General features: G+C 39.1%; 3 protein-coding genes across 3 annotated transcripts; 2 read left to right on the top strand and 1 right to left on the bottom strand.

Moving 5' to 3' along the window:
• Positions 1 to 7,198: 7,198 nt before the first annotated feature.
• Positions 7,199 to 8,412, bottom strand: LOC119557927. The gene is made up of 2 exons (XM_037870936.1): positions 8,078 to 8,412; positions 7,199 to 7,772 (listed from the first exon to the last, which is right to left on the bottom strand). Exons 1-2 carry the CDS (start codon positions 8,369 to 8,371, stop codon positions 7,290 to 7,292), a joined length of 777 nt encoding a protein of 258 aa, XP_037726864.1. The 5' UTR covers positions 8,372 to 8,412; the 3' UTR covers positions 7,199 to 7,289.
• Positions 8,413 to 12,551: 4,139 nt separating this feature from the next.
• Positions 12,552 to 14,800, top strand: LOC119557926 (T-cell activation inhibitor, mitochondrial). Its single transcript, XM_037870934.1, has 2 exons — positions 12,552 to 13,040; positions 13,671 to 14,800. Exons 1-2 carry the CDS (start codon positions 12,636 to 12,638, stop codon positions 14,766 to 14,768), a joined length of 1,503 nt encoding a protein of 500 aa, XP_037726862.1. The 5' UTR covers positions 12,552 to 12,635; the 3' UTR covers positions 14,769 to 14,800.
• A 1,466-nt stretch (positions 14,801 to 16,266) lies between these two features.
• LOC119557613 lies at positions 16,267 to 17,241 on the top strand. Its single transcript, XM_037870420.1, has 3 exons — positions 16,267 to 16,345; positions 16,411 to 16,554; positions 16,724 to 17,241. The coding sequence occupies exons 2-3, from the start codon at positions 16,441 to 16,443 to the stop codon at positions 16,958 to 16,960; spliced, it is 351 nt and encodes a 116-aa protein (XP_037726348.1). The 5' UTR covers positions 16,267 to 16,345; positions 16,411 to 16,440; the 3' UTR covers positions 16,961 to 17,241.
• The last annotated feature ends 289 nt before the right edge of the window (positions 17,242 to 17,530 follow it).

The raw sequence follows: 17,530 nt of genomic DNA, 5'->3' as shown, positions 1-17,530 counted from the left end.
AAAAGACCAAACTTTATGGGATTCATTTGGGTACTTTAGACCAAATACTTGATAAATTTTAAAACATATATCTAGTGCAATAATGAAAGAGTTAAACTTATAAAAGGACTTTCCAAAGCTAACATAGAATTCAACCAAATTGAAAATGTCCACGCCCACAACAATTATAAATGGTTGAATGGGGGAGTTTGACTCGACACTTTTTCTGTTCAATTTTTCAATTATGTTTTGAATGACATTGATTTCGGTGACGTCTGTCTTCGATGGTCGCCTTTCGACAGAACTTCTGGTCCGCTTGAGTAACAGTGTACCGGTACGTTGGTTTTATAACAGCGTGCAAGGCCATAAACAATATACAGTATCTTGGGCCTAAGATGTAAAAGAATTTAGTTCTTAAATAAAAATATCATTACTTAAAAAAATGTACTTACCATCGCCAACAACATTGCCGAACTCTTGCCCCGGTGGTCTTCATCAGCTTTTGGCGATCAGACCCAAAGCGGCGACATTAAAATAGGACATGCTGATCGTCCTCAACAATCGCACTGCCGCACTCTGGACAACCGTTCGCCGTGTCGTGTCCGAAGCGCTTAAGGAAGCTTCGGAAGCAACCATGTTCACTCAGCGCCTGCGTGCGGTAGAAATCTACCTGGCCGTGCTTCCTATTTACCCTTGCGCCCAGCGTCCAGCGTCCTTTGCTGGAGTTGTCCCAGGCTGCCTGCCAGTTGTCGACGCTCTGCATCCTGGCACTCCTCTTCACCTCGGTCTTGGTTCTGTGGCTCCCGCACCAGTTCACATAGGGGAACTTGGCCTGCAATGACGAGCGCTGCGTCGTCCGAGATCGTCCGGAAGGCAATAATAATTAACGCGTCAAGCAACGCCAACTCCGGTAGCATTTTCTGTGTTCGTATACTCGCTATTGTCCTGGCTTTACACCAAAATATATGTTCGAAGATTCTCTATTGTCCTAGTTTCACACCATTAAAAACTATTTTATGACTAGTTTAAAAATAACACTACAGGTTTACGCTTTATACTCTTTGGTAGAGCACTTACACTACAAAGTATACAGTTGAAACTAATTAGTGTTGAGTTAATACTTACATTTTTATACTAACTTTAGTATACTTTTAACACAACGCTTATTAAGTGTATACTTTTGGTTTTTTTTTTGGGTGTGGTTGACATAAGTGTAAAATAAACTTTGGACACGTGGCTAAACTCGGAAGTCACTCGGCAAATTGTATTTGTCTTGGCTCTTGGGTCTTATATATGGTAATCTCCAAAGGTCCAGGTGTTCAAATAGCGAACAGCTTCTTTCCGCAATACGTAATGCCCAATGTTATTTCCAGGACTTGTTGTATTTTGTATTTTTTCAGGGCGACGATGATGATGATGATGATGATTATGATGAGGTTTCGGTGGCTGTTGTTTGTGACTGCATGAGGACATCTCCCTGATGCTTTTCCCACCCTCTTTTTCCCGGATTTTCCCATTTTGACTGACAGGCGGTGGCGGTGGACGTCAGCGTTTCTGTTGACGTCTCCCGTCGCGTCGTTTCTATTACCTTCGAGGGGCATTGTCGTCAGAAAACTCGCATATATCTAGGTATATTCGTGTTCGTGTATACGTGTGTGCCATTGGGAAAGTGGAGGAAAAACAGGAAAACTCCCTTTGGTTAGGAGATGAGATGAGATGAGAGGAGATGAAATGAAATGAGTTGAGTTGGTATGCTAGATGCCTGTTGTTCGGAATGCCTGATGGCTGAATATGGGAATATGGGTTAGGCGGCAAATTGATTCGATTAGGCATCCGTTTGTGTCATCGATAACCGATTTTGAATCGATCCCGGAAATGCGATTAGGATGTGTATAAATGGGTGCAAATGAATGCAGTTTATGTGGATGATTGAGTTCGGTTAATTAACCCGATGATTTAAAGGGATAATTGAGTATTAATCGTTTTATCAGATATGTTTTCAGAAAAATCACCTTATCGATCTGTTAACTAGACATCCCTGATATTTCCTCAAAAGCCCCCTCAGTATTCCTAATTGTAGTGTCTAAAATTAAGGATTAAACCCTTCTAATTCCAGACATGTTATACCTAAATCTTTTCATTATACTGTCCAAATAACGAATTTTAAAGCCTACTTATGAGCCCTTTGCTATTGTTTTGAAGTCTCTAGAGGTTTTTAGAACACCCTTGGACATTTGCTGTATAAAACAGCATGCATTCAAAGCGTCCCTTCAAAGCTGTAATACAATCCGGTTCAGTGGTTGCTATTTTGTGGTATGCTTGTACATTGTATTATTCAGAGCTGTTTAAGTTCTTTTTGAAAACATCAATATTGTAATATTTTAGGAAACGAATTTATACTCCTTTCAGTTTTATGATGTCGTAAGAGTTGTTTTATTTCTATTACTAATTTTTTAGGATTATTCCAGGTCTAGTTTCCTCAAGACCTTAATTGGATTGGGCAATTCATGGATACCTTATTCCGAATGTGCATTATTCTGAGTAACTTCCGCTTGGGAATAGGTTAAGGGTATTGAGGTATATTAATTACCCTAGATTTGGGGACAAGCGTATGCAAATTTTATGTTCTAGATTCCGAATGCATCTGTCATTGTTTGTAGACCCAAATTCAATCCGACAAATCCATCTTAAATGAGTGTATTTATTCCACTTCCACGGGACCTTCCTGCAGTTCTCGCCTCATTTCTTTCCTCGTTCCGTTCGCTTTAGTTGGCTTTTCTTTTATTTTCTTTTCTTTGATTTTCTTTTCATTATTCTTTTTTTGGTTTTTTCCCTGGGGGGTCGTCTTGTGTTGTTGTTGTTGTTAAGTTCGAGTGGCTCGATTTGTTTTCAAATTGAAATGGTAAAAAGATTGATGTAATTATTGCCACCCTTAAATGATGATGGGAGCGACAAATTCGATAAGTTCATCTGGTATTCCACATTCTGTGGCGTTTTGTTGTACTTTCGTATGTTTGTTTTACAAGAATTATGTAGGTTTCCCTAACGTTCCTTGTTTTTTTTTCAGCTCTCCACACTTCACAATTGTATCGCTCTTCTGCACGTCTACACGGGAAAAAATTAGGAGTTTTAGTTACAACATTTTTAGATATATAAAGCATATTGTACGCTGTACGTGTCCCGGCAGAGGCTGGGCAGAGCCCACTAAATAGTACGCTGCCAACAGCTGATAAAAAGTATAACTTATATGTCTGTTTTGTATTATCAACCTGGGAATATAACTCTGACTTGGAAAATAGGTACCCATAGATATCAAAACATTCTCAAAACTAAGAAAAAACTTTTTTCCTGTGCATTCCTCCCCCTTTTTGCTTTGCGTGTACACAATTCGAGTTTATTTCCATTCGTGTCCCCCTCGTTCCTCTTTCTTCCCTTTTCCCTGCTCTTGTGCTCGCCTTTTTTATCTTTTGTAAAACGAGTTCCTTTAACCTAAAACAGAATTCAAGACACGTCAAATTGATTTTCATCTATTTTATTTACAAAAAAAAAAAAAAGAATAGAAAAAAATTGGGAAACAGCCGAAAAGGGAAAAAAGTAAAGCGAATTACATGGAAGCAGCGGGAGAAATGTCAGGCAGTCTGTCATGGTATACCATCCCTATACCATCCCATCCCCCCATACATATGTTTTAGGGTTTTGTGCCTAGTTTGCATAACTCCGAAGCAAACCCCCCTCCCCCCATTTCATGGAATCAATCAGGGCGATAAAGGGGGGGCAAAGACAAGAGAAATGGCGAAATGTTATATCTTGTTATCTTCGTGAAAACTAAAAGATTATTGGGATTAGCCATGTCGCATATGTGAGCTCTCCTCCTTCAGGATGTTACTGTTTCACTTATATTTCTTTTTCTCCCTGTTGCTCCTTTTACTTGCTCTTTACTTTCATTCTGCTGGTGTTCTGGTTAAACGTTATCTTCTTTGGGCTGAAGTACAGTGAAGATTGCTTATAGGGGAACTTATAACTTTATATTTATATAGCTGAAGGTTTGGAGAAGTTCATTTGTATCCTATTTACGACACGCCCAAAAACAGTTTTAAGTATAATTTATTAATATAACAGTAAAATGCTTCCAACCCATAAATTTGACCAACAAAATAGTTACTCTCCCAACAACAAAATACACACAACTTACCATTTTATGGTAGTCTTACTATTAAATAGTTGCCAAAGCAACATTAAAGTACACGTCACTACTTTTAAAGTTGGTCAATATAATCCAAATAACCCATATAGGTTGTATTTTTTGTAAAAAAAAGTGTAGAGATCAATTTAATATTAAAAAAACATATTATATGACATTGTATATAATATTATACAACATTATATAATATATACAATGTAATGTTAAGTGGGTATTGAAAATGGAATTTCTTCTCTCTTCGGATATCAATACCAAATTGATATAGAACTCCAACAAAAATGAGTATAATTTTGTATAATTTTTTATTGGTGTTTGCAACCATCTGGGGCAGTACTCACTGTACTTCATCTGGTACCAAGATACACCCGTTACTGTTGTTGGTTTTATAGCTATTCCTTGGCTTCTTGTTGCGCTTCTTGATGTTGCTGTTGTTTTTGTTTATGCTGCCTTGAGTGCGAACGAAAGATTTTGGTGGCAACTCCCATGGCAACTTGTTGTTGGCCTTTGTCTGCAAACATCACATACATATATATATATTTTTATATCTGTGTGTACTCATACCTCTGTGTGTGTGCGGCATATGTGTGTATCTATTGCGAGGTTGGTGTTTTTGTTCTCATCTTTCAGCTGTTCAAAGATTGTTAAATATCAAAGGCGAACCTCAACGGGAGAACTCTGTTTTCCTTGTTTCCCATTGAAGATAAAGCTGAATTTGTTTACTTATCCGTCTGGCGGTTGGAGGAGCACATCCCACATTCCACATCCCACATCTCTGGAGGATGTGGATAGGGATGTCGATTTGGTATTCGGTATTTGACATTTTGGCGGGGCTGTTTGGTTGCTCACTCTATATTTTGCTGGTTGGGGTGAAAGAACAAAAGGGTTTGGAGCTCTGGGTAAACAGTTGGGGTCGTAAGGTTACAATGGCAAGAGTCCTCTAATTATTTTCTGTGGGCGTTTTTTTGCCTATTCGGTTGACTCTTTGGGAAAACTTTGTCCTGGAATCGATCAACTTGTTGTTAATATTATTTATGGGGTTCTTACTTCTAACTAATGTGGGTATTTATCAAAAAATAGAGATGCTAGCAAGCCAAAGTGCTATAAAATATAGAAATTTACTACTTTGAAGTGAGGAACCAGAAATGGAGGTGGTGGACAATATGGCTTTATTGTTTTCCATTTCCACGTTCCATACACAATATGGTTGACCATACCGCCTCTTTGGTCCCTTTAGGCTTGGATTTCTTTTGCCATTTTCTTATCTTATAGCCATACAGGCATAGGCATCATCATTCATCCGATGAAACCTCAACTTTTCCCCGGGGGTACTGAAAACGAACGCCTTATCAGTGACACGCCCACATGTGGCACACACATTTCAATTTGAAAAATATCTGCTTGAAATGTAATTAATTCCTGAACGGAATTCCCTAAGCTAATCAAGGCATCCTTACTTTTTTCACATTTAACTTAAATGATTTAAGAAAGTGGGTTTTAGAGAAGAAAACAAACAACTGGAAAAGCGAATAAACAATGTGTAGGTTTAAGGAAAATGCAGAGTTCATCCGCTTTTCATCTCTCTTACCTTTAAGGTGATTCTTTTTTCCTTAAGGCAGCAAAACTTTCTTTGTCTCACACTTCGCTTAACTCAAATCTTAAGTAACTTAAACATAATTGAGTGGCATTAGAGTTTAGCGACCAAACTTCACACAATTTCATCCCCATAACACAAACTTTCCTTACAACTTTCGGGGCTTCCTTTTGCTTTTTAATAGAGGACTGCTTGAGAAGGTTAATATTTAATAGAAATTAATTGTTTTCTGGCCAGAGATAATCTAGCATTTTAGTTGAAAGGTAGTTAATGTGCACTGTCTTAATGGAATTTAAAAATTAATACTACAATCTCAGGTTTGTTCTTTTTCAATCAATTCTTTTCCAGTACTTGCGGCAGATGGTTCATCGCGTTACAAAAGTTCGTTGGTATTTAGTAATGAACCTTTAATAACAAGCCAAAAGGACGCGGAACGCATAGCCTACACATAAATCGAATTGCCATGAGGTCGGTGGTCGGTGGACGGGGGTTGAAGCGATATATGTACAATCGAGAGAGGTGGAGTTGGGGAGGATTACAAGTACCAGAGGGCGCCCCTATATGAACAGACTGTATGACACAGACGGATAAAGGGACTGTGGCAAAAGGAGGGACTTCGTTGGGAACAGACGTTGCAGGTTTCGTTTGCAAGTTTCTGCAGGAAGAGAGATAGAGATACAAACAAAGCCGGTCAGCCGGCACACACAGATACACAGATACAGATACAAACAGACCCACACACAGCGAAGAGTTTTTGCTGCTCTTTCTGTCGCTTTAAAGAGCACAAAAACCCAAACATAAATATATACATATATATCTGCTCTCGGGGAAAATGAGACTCGAAAAAAAAGGAAACTTTCCACAAGAGTGGAAAACGAAAATCCCAGCTCTACGCACTTTTTACCCTCCCAACGAGGGATTCCAAAGATGTTGACCCTGTGCGGGTACTGAACTTGCCCCAAAGCCCCCCCCCGACTTCTTATCCAGTAAACAAAAAAAAAAATTAAACGAGAGGCCAACGATCTGATTTGCCCGAATGTTCTCCATGTTGTTAGGTAGGAAACTCAAGGGGGTAAGTGACCTGATTTGTGGACATTTTAATGCTTTTTGTTTTGGCAGGTAATAAATACCCCCCGTGGAATTACGAGTCCAATGATATACTTATACGGGTCAGGGAAAAAGATAGAGAAAACTAAATAATATTGGAACAGCAATAAGAAGTTATTCAAATTCATACGACCGTTTTTAAGAACACTTTAAAATATTAAAGTAGTTTGCTTATATAACAACATTTCATGAGCCCTCTTCATCTCAGTAATGTAACATTAGCCGATTGGAGTTATGATTATTAAAACAATTACTTGTTACCAAAGACCAATCAAAGCTAATCTTAGCCATCCCTTAATCGTTATCCTTTTAGGTGTTTTACAACTCGTGGGATAATGATTTATTTGATTGCTATGCAAAAAGTAACATACTTAGTTTTTGGACTTAATAACACATTCGCCAAGTGAGCTCCTAAAAGGAGTCGGAATCGCAGGGCAGGCTTGATTCCTCATAGTGTCCCATATCGGCCTTGTACAGGATGCGATTGATCTGGAACTGGACTGTGTTCTTTGTGCGGGACGAATATTTGCTCAATTTGTTGCCCAGATATTGAAGGTAGAAGGCATCATCACCATCCAATGGGCAGTTCGATGAGGATGCACGAGCAGGAGCAGGAGCAGGAGTAGAAGTGGAACTGGTGGGCAAACTGTGGTGGGCGGTAGTCGCCTTCAATGAGGTCAAAGGTTTGGCTATAGATGCAGCCACTGTCTCCAGTTCGACGTCCCCAGAGTTGTCCAATTGATTAACCTCATCGGGCAGCTCCGATTTCCCAATAAAGATCCCGTCGAATTGACTGCCGGATGCGTTGTCCTCATTATCTCCATCGCCGGTCCCTTCATCATCCACCATATCTGTGGTTTCCATGCTACTATTGGTCGGCAGCTGAGAGGCATCCTGAAAGATAGAGTAAGTACTATATTTTGAGTTTGGTTTTCGATAGTTATCTTAAAAATAATATAAAATATTATGTTTTATCATATGAGGAATGTGAACCAGTACCCAGAGAGAATTATTCAATCACATTGTTCTTGAATTGAGAACATTCGTTCTCAATATTAGAACGAAATGGTGAAAAGAGAAAAGTTATATTGAGTTTATTTAACAACTTATAAGTATAAACTACTACAATTTTCTCTGTGCTTATTTGTGGTTATCCAAATTAAATACCCTTCTAAGCTTTGTCAAAGAGATGTGTATACCTTGGTGATGAGAATTTTTTTGGGTTCCGATGGAAAGTGGAACATTGAGGCCAGAACGTGGTCTTTAGGGTCTACTTCACCCTTTTTTGCCTGCTGCTGGCGACGGACCAGGATGGCCTGCTTTTCGGCCACCACAGAATTGTAGACATCCTTATGCTTGCGTTTGAGGTGCCTCATCAGATTCTCGGAGTGACGACCGGCCATATCGAAGTTGCATGCCTTGCAGGTGCTCTTCCGAGTCTTTTCGTAATATATAAAGTACTTCGACACCGGATTCGGGTACCTTTTTGACATTTTTTCAGTTTTATTTTTGATTTGCGATGCGACGTACTTGAGTGACGTTCGTTGACTAAATTGAATTCGCCTGACCAGACTGCAAAAAAAAATTTAAGAAACCGTTCTGTGAACCAGAGAGGCAGAGAGCGGTTCAGCTCTGAGAGGAGCGGTTCAGAGAGCGGAACACGAACACGAACCACCACAGAAAGCGGTTTCACACGGCACACAACGTTATGCTGAACTGAACCGGTTTAAAACGGTTTCGGTCTGTCTTTGGTTTCGGTTTTACCGACGGCCCTGTTGATATTGTATCTTTATTCGTTACGTTTCGGATGTGGTTCAACACCTGAGGGTCATCCCTTGTTGAGCCGTTTATAACTCGGAACATCATGATATCTGCTCACTCTTAAGATGTTGTTAAGACATTACCAGCTACATAAACCTTTAAATTTTTAGATCAGAGGTGCGCATATACGAAGAATATATCACCTAGTTGGATTGTTTTGGATATAAAAACAATCCAGAAAGATACTACAATATATTCCACTCAATCCATTTTAATTGGTACTATAACAGAAGCCTTTATTTGGATACAGTAAATGTATTATTTAAAATGTTAGTGTTGCTCTCTCATTTCTAGTTTTCAGACCCCATGTGTGACTCGCTTTTGTTTCGATTAGTGCTAATAAACCGTGAAATACGTATGTATGTACATGCATAATACTACTTACCGGATTGTTCAGCCGTTGGCGATTGGGAATGAGCTTGTCCTCGGCGATGACCCAATGTTTGGGCGCCAGTTGGACGATGATGTGAGGGTGGTAAATACTATAGAGGCGCCTCACATTTCCCGGCCGATGGGTTAACACTTTCTCGCAAAGCTTGCAGCGGCACCTCTTTCCATCGGATAGCACCTCGCACAACTTGCCGGTGTCTACCATCTGGGGACGTCCCATTTTGGTATCTGAAAAAGGGAAATCTACCCGTATTGTAAAGGCTGTCTGGTTCTTATAAAGTTTCGCTTTTAAACCGTTATTAGATATCAGGATTGACCTTAAAAAATTTCGGATCAACTTTGTATGATACCAATGCTTTTTATTTTCGAAGAAAACGTAGCAACTGAATTTTCAATATCAAGTTTACATTACGTTATGGTTAAATTATTATTTTGTATATACACAGAGAAAATTCTGACGTTCTCATCTGAGTTGAAAGTGTTCTTAAAAATAAAATAAAATTTTTGAAGTCGAAAATATTTTAATTTTGCTCGAATCAAGTTGAATTGGGGGTACTTACATTGTATATCTCAACAAATAAAACATTAGTCCATTCAGTAGTGTATACTTATTAAAAAGTTGTTGAATAAACTCAATTTAACTTTTTTCTTCTCACCATTTCGTTCTAATATCGAGAACATTGATACCAAAATGTATATAGACGGTTTTTAAGAACGAATGTTCTCAATTCAAGAACAATGTACTTGAATAATTCTGTCTGTATACATATATGAATATATCAATTATCCTATGAATTATCAAATTAACCATGATGTTTTTTATCTGTAGCTTGAACCACTGATAGGACGGAGTTACCAATCCCTATAAATGCAAATAAATAGAGAATTTAACCAGAATTTCCAAAATCGAATTTGAATAGATCAAGTGAAAGACCGAGATGGGTGGGTCGGTCTGAATAATGAATAACAAGTAGTGGCACATTTTTATATTTTAAATAAATATTTTCTGTACTCATCGCCACTCTGAGGTTAATAAGTGGCATGTGTGAAAAAGCAAGCGATGGAAACGGGGCAGCAAACAAAATGGGGAAAAACACAAACAGAAAGAAACTGAAAAACACATGCAAAATGTAATTTTCAACTGCAGTGTGATGGTAGAAAGAGACGGGCTTAGTGCGATGGAAAGAGAGGGATGTATAATGCGAGAAAGAGAGGGGCCCAGTGCGTGTTCGCAGCTGCCGGAGATGCAATATTTTACCCTTGTTATTTGCGCTTTGAGTGGCGGTCTGTTGGTCGTTTTAGCTACAGTCAAACATGTCTACAAAGTTATTACAATTTTGAGCTGTCTTTATCTAGTATTTAATGTTGATGTCACTTACGTCTTATAAAAAAAAAGTCCAACAATTATTGAAGAAAATATTTTTTCACAACATGTAAAATACTTTCAGTTTGTACAATTTTTATAAAACCTACAAGCTTGCGTATTAGAAGTAAGACTGTAAACGCCAATAGGCAAGTTGTAACTGAAAATTAGTTTTTTTAATTGATTTTCTTTAACGGATTTCTACTGGAACTTAAAATGTCTGTACAAATTATGTTTATGCGTTTTTAGGAATTAAAAAAGACTAAAAGTCATTGGTGATAAAATACAATATATACTTTTTTGAATAATCTTTTGTGAATATGAGTTTTACTGCAGCTCAAAAGAGTTGCAGATATTATTTAAGTGTAAAAGAACCCTGCTGACAAGGTTTTTTAAAGCCTCGTACATTTTTGATTACCTATATTATAATCATTTGTGTATTTTTATAAAAATATACTTTACAAAACCTAATAAAGTTGATATTCATATTATTGGGGGTGCCACAGAAATCGAAGAACGCTGAATGGGGTGAGTTTCACTACTTAGCGCTGGAGTGATTTCTCTAGCCCCTCTTTTTTTGAAGAGTTACATTTTCCAATATCAATTTAACATTATGCAATTAAGTAACTTGTTATGTATTGTATGTTTATCCTGGTATTTTTAATGTTTGCATTGAGGACTTACTTAAGTTCTCGCTTTGGGGCCTCGAAGACTTCGGTTCTTGTAGGGGTTGTGGCGGTCGCTGGAGGACTATGTCGGGATGGAGCCGATCGTAGTGCCGCTTGATATTGCTCCTTTGCAATCCGGCCAATATATTGTCGCAAACGACACAACGACAGGTCCTATTTGGGAGCAGAACCACTAGGTTGGACGTGTCTACGAGTCTCGGCCTACCCATGTGTAATTGTATTTCACAAATGAATAAAACACACCGTACTGGTGTGGTTTTCTCGTCGTCGATGCGAGTAGAATGAGCTAAACGACGTGTAACAAAATTTACGAATGTGTGAAACTCTTTTACTTATTTTCACATGCGGTTTTTTCTGGTCTTACTTTTGCTCAATAGTAATGGGAAATTGCATTGGCCTTTCTCTTCGCTCTCGCAAAGAGTTTAAATAATTAACATCTTTAGTTTACAAACACGTTTTTATCTTTATGTAGACGTTGATTATTAACCCACGATTGCAGGTTACCATCTTTGTTTGATTTATAATTGTTTTATTGATCAGATTTACACTTTGAAAGAAATTTGAACCAGTGGTCGCCAGCAGAGCGGGAAGCCCGAGGGCCACAAATTTTCTCTGCCGCCGCTCTGCCGAAGGTCTGCCTGCAGTAGCAGTCATAAGAAATTCATCGGACGTCGATGTTGCTGATGAATCATGCATTCATATTCATCAGTGAATCTTCACCAACTTTTAAAAGACATGTTATCTACAAATTCTGGGTTGTGTCATTAACATTTCATCACATTGTCGTCAAATTTTCACCAACTTTCGACCACTGCTTTAAACTGCAGACCGATAGACCACCTTTAAAGACCTTTTTAAAAATAAATTGACATGCCTTAGCTTAGCAGATGGTCTTTGCTGTTTCTGACTTGCATAATTTTTGTTTTGCCAGGGCTTCAGAAATGCCCATATTTATCCCTTTTGGCCACATAGCATAATGCATGACAAAAGGAATGTACGAGGGAAAAAAACATATCTCTAGACTTAACAAGTACCGGCTTTAAAGGGTTAACGTGCGACGTTTTTTTTATGTGCGTGTTTTGTGTGCTAAAGTTTTATTTGCTTCTGCAGGAGGAGGGATTATTTTATGCGGCCTCTGGGATTGCCTCAATATTCCTTTTCTCGCTTTTGTTTACACATGGCTAACCGTAGGGCAACTACAATTCATGTTTTATTAAAAAGCCACGTCAATTGGTATTACAACAAAGGTGTAACATTTGTGTTTATTTTGCCAAACTTATTTACTAGCTGTAAAATTTGAATGAATTGTTTGCTGATTTCTCAAACTTGTAATCGCTTTAAATGTTAAATGTGGTAATACTAGGATTATTTGATCGAATTGATTGTTTTTCATTTTGATGGCAGTCGGGAATCATTGCAAAATTTGTCAGTATCAACTGGGAATATCACAATTTTTGTAATTTTCAAAATTCAAACGATCTGGCAGCACTAAAGATGGCCACACTGCGCTTCTTGGGTCGCCGGAGGATTGTCGACTGTTGTCGACGACTACTGAGCACGGATTTGGTCACAGCTCTACGTCCTTTTTACCAGGCCATTCAGACGGATCGCCTGGCTCACAGTCCGGCAGAGAAGCGGGTTAACGAGGAGTCATTGCGGCTGCTCAGCTCCCATTTGGAGTCCCTGACTGGAACGTCACCGGGCAGTTGTCTTCCGCCCGATGGTCAGCTGGAGTTCTACATGCCCTCCAGTTCGGATGAGACCGGTGGGCAGGTGGTAAGCCGTTTGGTTAGAGTGCAGGTGGACCGGAGTCTGCTGGACCCCAGGGCGGTGATAAGGAATATCCTGAGGTCCTGTAAACTGCTGCCCAAGGAGAAGGAACATAACCAGGTTGGGCAGGTAAGTTCAAACTAAAAAGCAACTTACTGAAAAGATATTTGAAACCACTTATAACTGTCCAAAAGTATGCAAGGAAAAAAGTATAAGCATATTTTGTTGCATACTTTTAGCCACGTTTATGAGTGATTTTAAAATCCTAGATTTAATATTAAAATGTCTTAATGATAATGTGTCCAAAAGTGTGCAAGAAATAAAAATTATAAACATATTTTGTTGCATACCCTAAGCCACGTTTATGATTTTAAAATCCTGACTTAATATTAAAATGTCTTTATGACAATCTTTATCAAAATACCATAATTAAAACCACTTGTAACTGTCCAAAAGTATGCAAGTAAAAAAAGTATAAAAATATTTTGTTGCATACTTTTAACCACGTTTTTGAAAGATTTTGAAATCCTTGACCTAATATTAAAATATCTTAATGATAATCTTGATCAGCATACCATATTTGAAACCACTTATAACTGTCCAACAGTATGCAAGGAAAATTTTTACAATATTTTGTTGCATACTTTTAGCCACATTTATGAGTTGTTTTAAAATGCTAGTCATTTTTGGGACTATCTCTCTATACCTTGTATAAATTGGTTTTTCCTAATATCCCTGTCTATCCTTTCTCATTTTTAGCGACAAGAACATGAGATGGAAAAAGAGTTGGAAAAAGTGCTGAGGAAGGAAGAATTAAAGCCGGTCAGGGAGAAAGTAAGACCGCCCCAGGCGCCGGCGGCAGTTCAAAAAAACTTTAGCGCCCTGAAGGACAGCCTCTTTAAGGATACCCAAGGGGAGCACTCCCTGGACACCTGGATGCGTCAGGCCCTGGCCCGTTTCCAGACCTTTGAGGTCACCTCTCTTCGCACCAAAATCGAGGCTCTAGAGAGTTTACTGGTCCAATTGCTGGGCATTCGTGGAACCCGTTACGATTGTGGCTGCAACATGGAGCGCTATTACCATTGCCTTCGGAATCTTCAAGAGTTGTCGGAGGATCGTAAAGTCACCAGTCAGCTGGGAGCACTGCGAAATCGATATGTGGTCTTTGCCCCGTACACTGGAATTAGTTTGGAGGGTGATGTGATGCTCTTCTCCGGTGATTCCCCCTTGGGTTGGCTGGCTTTTCTTGCCGAGATGCGTTTGCACGAGGAGCAACTGAAGTTGGTTCCATTGTACGAGAAAGCCCTGTCCGCCGTACTGCTTGGGATACGGATTGAGAGGCGTAAGGTTCCGGAGCCGGGATGTGAGGCCCGTGCCTATGCGGGCAGCTTGAAGCGGGTCATCCGGGCGGTCAGCGAGCATTTGAAGCTGGAGGAGAGTGTCCAAGAGCTGCCGGCATCGCTGCAGGATCATCAATTGGCCATTGTGCCGGACAGTGATGCACCGAAGGTCAGTCAAACTGGTCTTTTCCTGGCACCCGCCTCCTGTTCGGGTCCCCAACTTGTGGAGTTCATCTGCCGCAATTTGGATGTGGCTAGTGGCCGATTCAGTCGCTATCGCCGGGACATCCAGGTGGAGCGGCAATTGTGGCGGCAATGCCAGGAGGAACTCGGTCTGCAGCGACTCAGCAAGGACGATTCCGTGACCCCAGACAAAATGGTCCAGGCCCTGCGGCATTTACTCCAAAGTGGCGTCAAGTCCTGCCGAGGTCTTAGTCTACACATAACCAACTATTGGTCGGTGCCCACCGATGGCATCGTCTGCATTCCCTGGAACTTTATGTCCCGCGACAAATAGAAACTTCCATACGATGTCATTAAAAAAGTTGTGCCACTTAAATTGATAAATAAATACGTTTTGGTTTATAATTGAATTATAAGTTTGTTGTTAGTTATAGCTAAACCATTTTCATTTGCTTTAATGCGTACCTTCTATTTATCCATATGTTTTTTTAGACAGCTGAACTCATTGTATATTCAACCAATTTCTATTGTCTACCTTTTAGTTTAATATTTTGGTACATTAAGCTCCCAGATGAATTTCCTTTTTTGGTTCATTACATTCCTTAGGCTTTTTGAAATAGGAAGGCAGTCTGGTAAGGAAAAAAAAATAATACTAAACTGAACAGGACCATCGTTGGGCCAAAGCAAAGTTCGCAACTCTTGCCTGGATGACTGGGATTTTCCTGTACTTTTCGTTCGGCGTTCCCTTCTGGGGTTGAACGTGTCCCTATACGACTTCTGTTGACACTACCCATCTCCGACCATCGCATCTCTGCAGAGAGAGAAAATGTATCAGAAATAATACATAATAATATTTCATTTAAAGAGGTAATATCGGTGTGACCCATGTCAATGGATTCCAAGAAAATCAGCAGAGTAAGGATCATTATGGATCATTATTGTTATATTTAATCTAAACTGAACATTTGTTTAAGGACTTTGTAATATTGTTACAAAAATTAAGCTGGTAGCTTATTATTATTATATTATATATATTATATCATATTATTATTATTATATTTAGTTTAACCTGCGGACGAGAATACGGACCTAAGAATATTTATAGCAGCTTATGTTATACAACAGTTTTTTCTCTGTATGCCGACCCTTTGAGCTATGTTTTCCTTTGCAACCCCGTGAAGGGGCGGATGGAGATGGAGTGGGTTTTTTGGGAGGTTGAGACCCCTGGACCCTGCGCCCTCCGTTTTCCCCCTGCAGTGCGAAATTTTCTGTAAGATTTAGCTAATGTTCCATGGCTTCGCTCCATCAATGTCGAGCAGTGGGCATGGGGATGGTTTGGTTTGGTTTGGTTTGGCCTGGTATGGAATGGCATGGTATGGTGAACCCGGAACATCAAACCTAAAGCCGGCGAAGTTTGTCTGGTGTCGTTTATCCTCCTTGTGCCTCTCCACCTCCACCTCCACTTCCGGCCCTTTCGTTTTCCAGACGTTGTCATCCACCTCTCACCCACATTTTCCACTACACGTGTCCGTTGAGTGTCCACTGGGTAAAGAATTTTGTACTGCGTTTCAATTTGCTACCAAGTATCAGTAATGATTTTCAAAAATATCACATATCATTCCCAATAGTACCACTTTGATAAAAGCACATTCTTAAGATATTAAGCATTTTAAACAAGGCCTGAAGTATTCATTTCACTCCCAAATGTATTTGGTTCAAATTCCCATTTTCCTTTACCATTCAATTGCTTAATCAAAGCAACCTAAAATATGTAGGTTTGGAATTTTTAAATTTCTAAAAACAAGTAGTCCATGGACTCAACTTTTGCATCTGTCAAAGTCCAGTTGCCTAGCCCCAGACCTTTCTAGCTCAGTTACATTTATCTTCGCAACCAGAACACATATACTTGTAGTAAGAAAAACATTTTTATTTTCCCCCAACATTTTTAAACTTTTTAAACCTTTTTTGTTTTTCAGTTTTATCACATTATATAAAATCATTGTATTATGGCCAAGGCTAAAGTGAGTCAGTGGATGGGTCAACTCCGTGATATGGGGAGAGTCCTGCGCTTGAATATTCCCTCCATAGCTAAAACCAGATGGTCCCTGTCCTGGATTGAGGTGAGTTGCTTCGGGATATATTCGTGATATATTCGAGTTTGCGATGATAAGCAACGTTCAAAATTCGCGTTTCTTTTACTTTAAATCGGAACCTGCGTCGCGCATTCGCGAAACACATTTTTAAACGGTTTTGAAAAAATTTGAAAATAAATTGTAATTTCCTTCACAGACCGCCAAGAAACATTTACCCATTATGTCGTCCAAAAAAATCCCGTCCGAAGCCAATGAAGTCCCAACATCCGAGAAAATCAAGTGCGATGATCAAAACGTTGGTTTGAATGGCATACGTGATCTTCAGCTGGGCGATCCATCGATTCCAAAAATCGAAAACAAAATGTCGGCGCGGCCTCAAAATGGATTTATAAGCCGAGCCTTGTACTACCGAAGGTTCTACATCAAACGTTGAATGACATAATGAAGAATTGAAAATCAAAATTGAAATCAAAATTGTTGACGTAATAGCGAATTTTATAATTGGGATTCGTACACTTTGATTAACCGACCAGTTTCGAAGCCGGTTATGTGCACAAAATCATCCCAGTTATATGCTACGAGAATTTCTAAATTCACTACGGTAAACAGAAGACAGATTTGTAACATAAATTTGTGGAGCCGCTAGTAATCTAAAATTAATTGGAATTTCCAGATTAATAAACGTTTATATATTTTTTGTATTAGGCCAAGTAATTTATTCGTTTTTCTATTTCTTAAATGGGTTTTTTTTGGCTTGATTACTTGATTTTAAAGGATTCAATTAACTGATAAAAAATCTAAAGGGTGTCTTTACTTCATTTGAATTCATCCCAATCAAGTGCTAAATATTCGATTTGTCTTTTTTTCAAAAGCATGGGCATGAACAAAGTAAATCTGAGGGCACTTCCCGTTTCCATAGAGATTTAAAGCTTGTAAATCGGTTGAAACGGGGTTAAGGGATACTCGTACTCCCATGTGTGGCTGATTTGCACCATCATTAAAA

The sequence above is a fragment of the Drosophila subpulchrella genome, chromosome X (genome assembly GCF_014743375.2).
Source record: "Drosophila subpulchrella strain 33 F10 #4 breed RU33 chromosome X, RU_Dsub_v1.1 Primary Assembly, whole genome shotgun sequence".
NCBI classification, from domain to species: domain Eukaryota; kingdom Metazoa; phylum Arthropoda; class Insecta; order Diptera; family Drosophilidae; genus Drosophila; species Drosophila subpulchrella.
The sequence above is the reverse complement of the archived record's forward strand: the minus strand, read 5'-3'. Positions and strand labels throughout refer to the sequence as shown.

Bases quoted from the DNA above. Each gene is read 5' to 3' on its own strand.
- LOC119557926 (XM_037870934.1), top strand. From the start codon at position 12,636: ATGGCCACACTGCGCTTCTTGGGTCGCCGGAGGATTGTCGACTGTTGT. The intron at 13,041-13,670 runs GTAAGTTCAAAC...TCTCATTTTTAG, and splicing joins AACATAACCAGGTTGGGCAG to CGACAAGAACATGAGATGGA.
- LOC119557613 (XM_037870420.1), top strand. From the start codon at position 16,441: ATGGCCAAGGCTAAAGTGAGTCAGTGGATGGGTCAACTCCGTGATATG. The intron at 16,555-16,723 runs GTGAGTTGCTTC...TTTCCTTCACAG, and splicing joins GGTCCCTGTCCTGGATTGAG to ACCGCCAAGAAACATTTACC.
- LOC119557927 (XM_037870936.1), bottom strand. From the start codon at position 8,371: ATGTCAAAAAGGTACCCGAATCCGGTGTCGAAGTACTTTATATATTAC. The intron at 7,773-8,077 runs GTATACACATCT...TCTATCTTTCAG, and splicing joins AAAAAATTCTCATCACCAAG to GATGCCTCTCAGCTGCCGAC.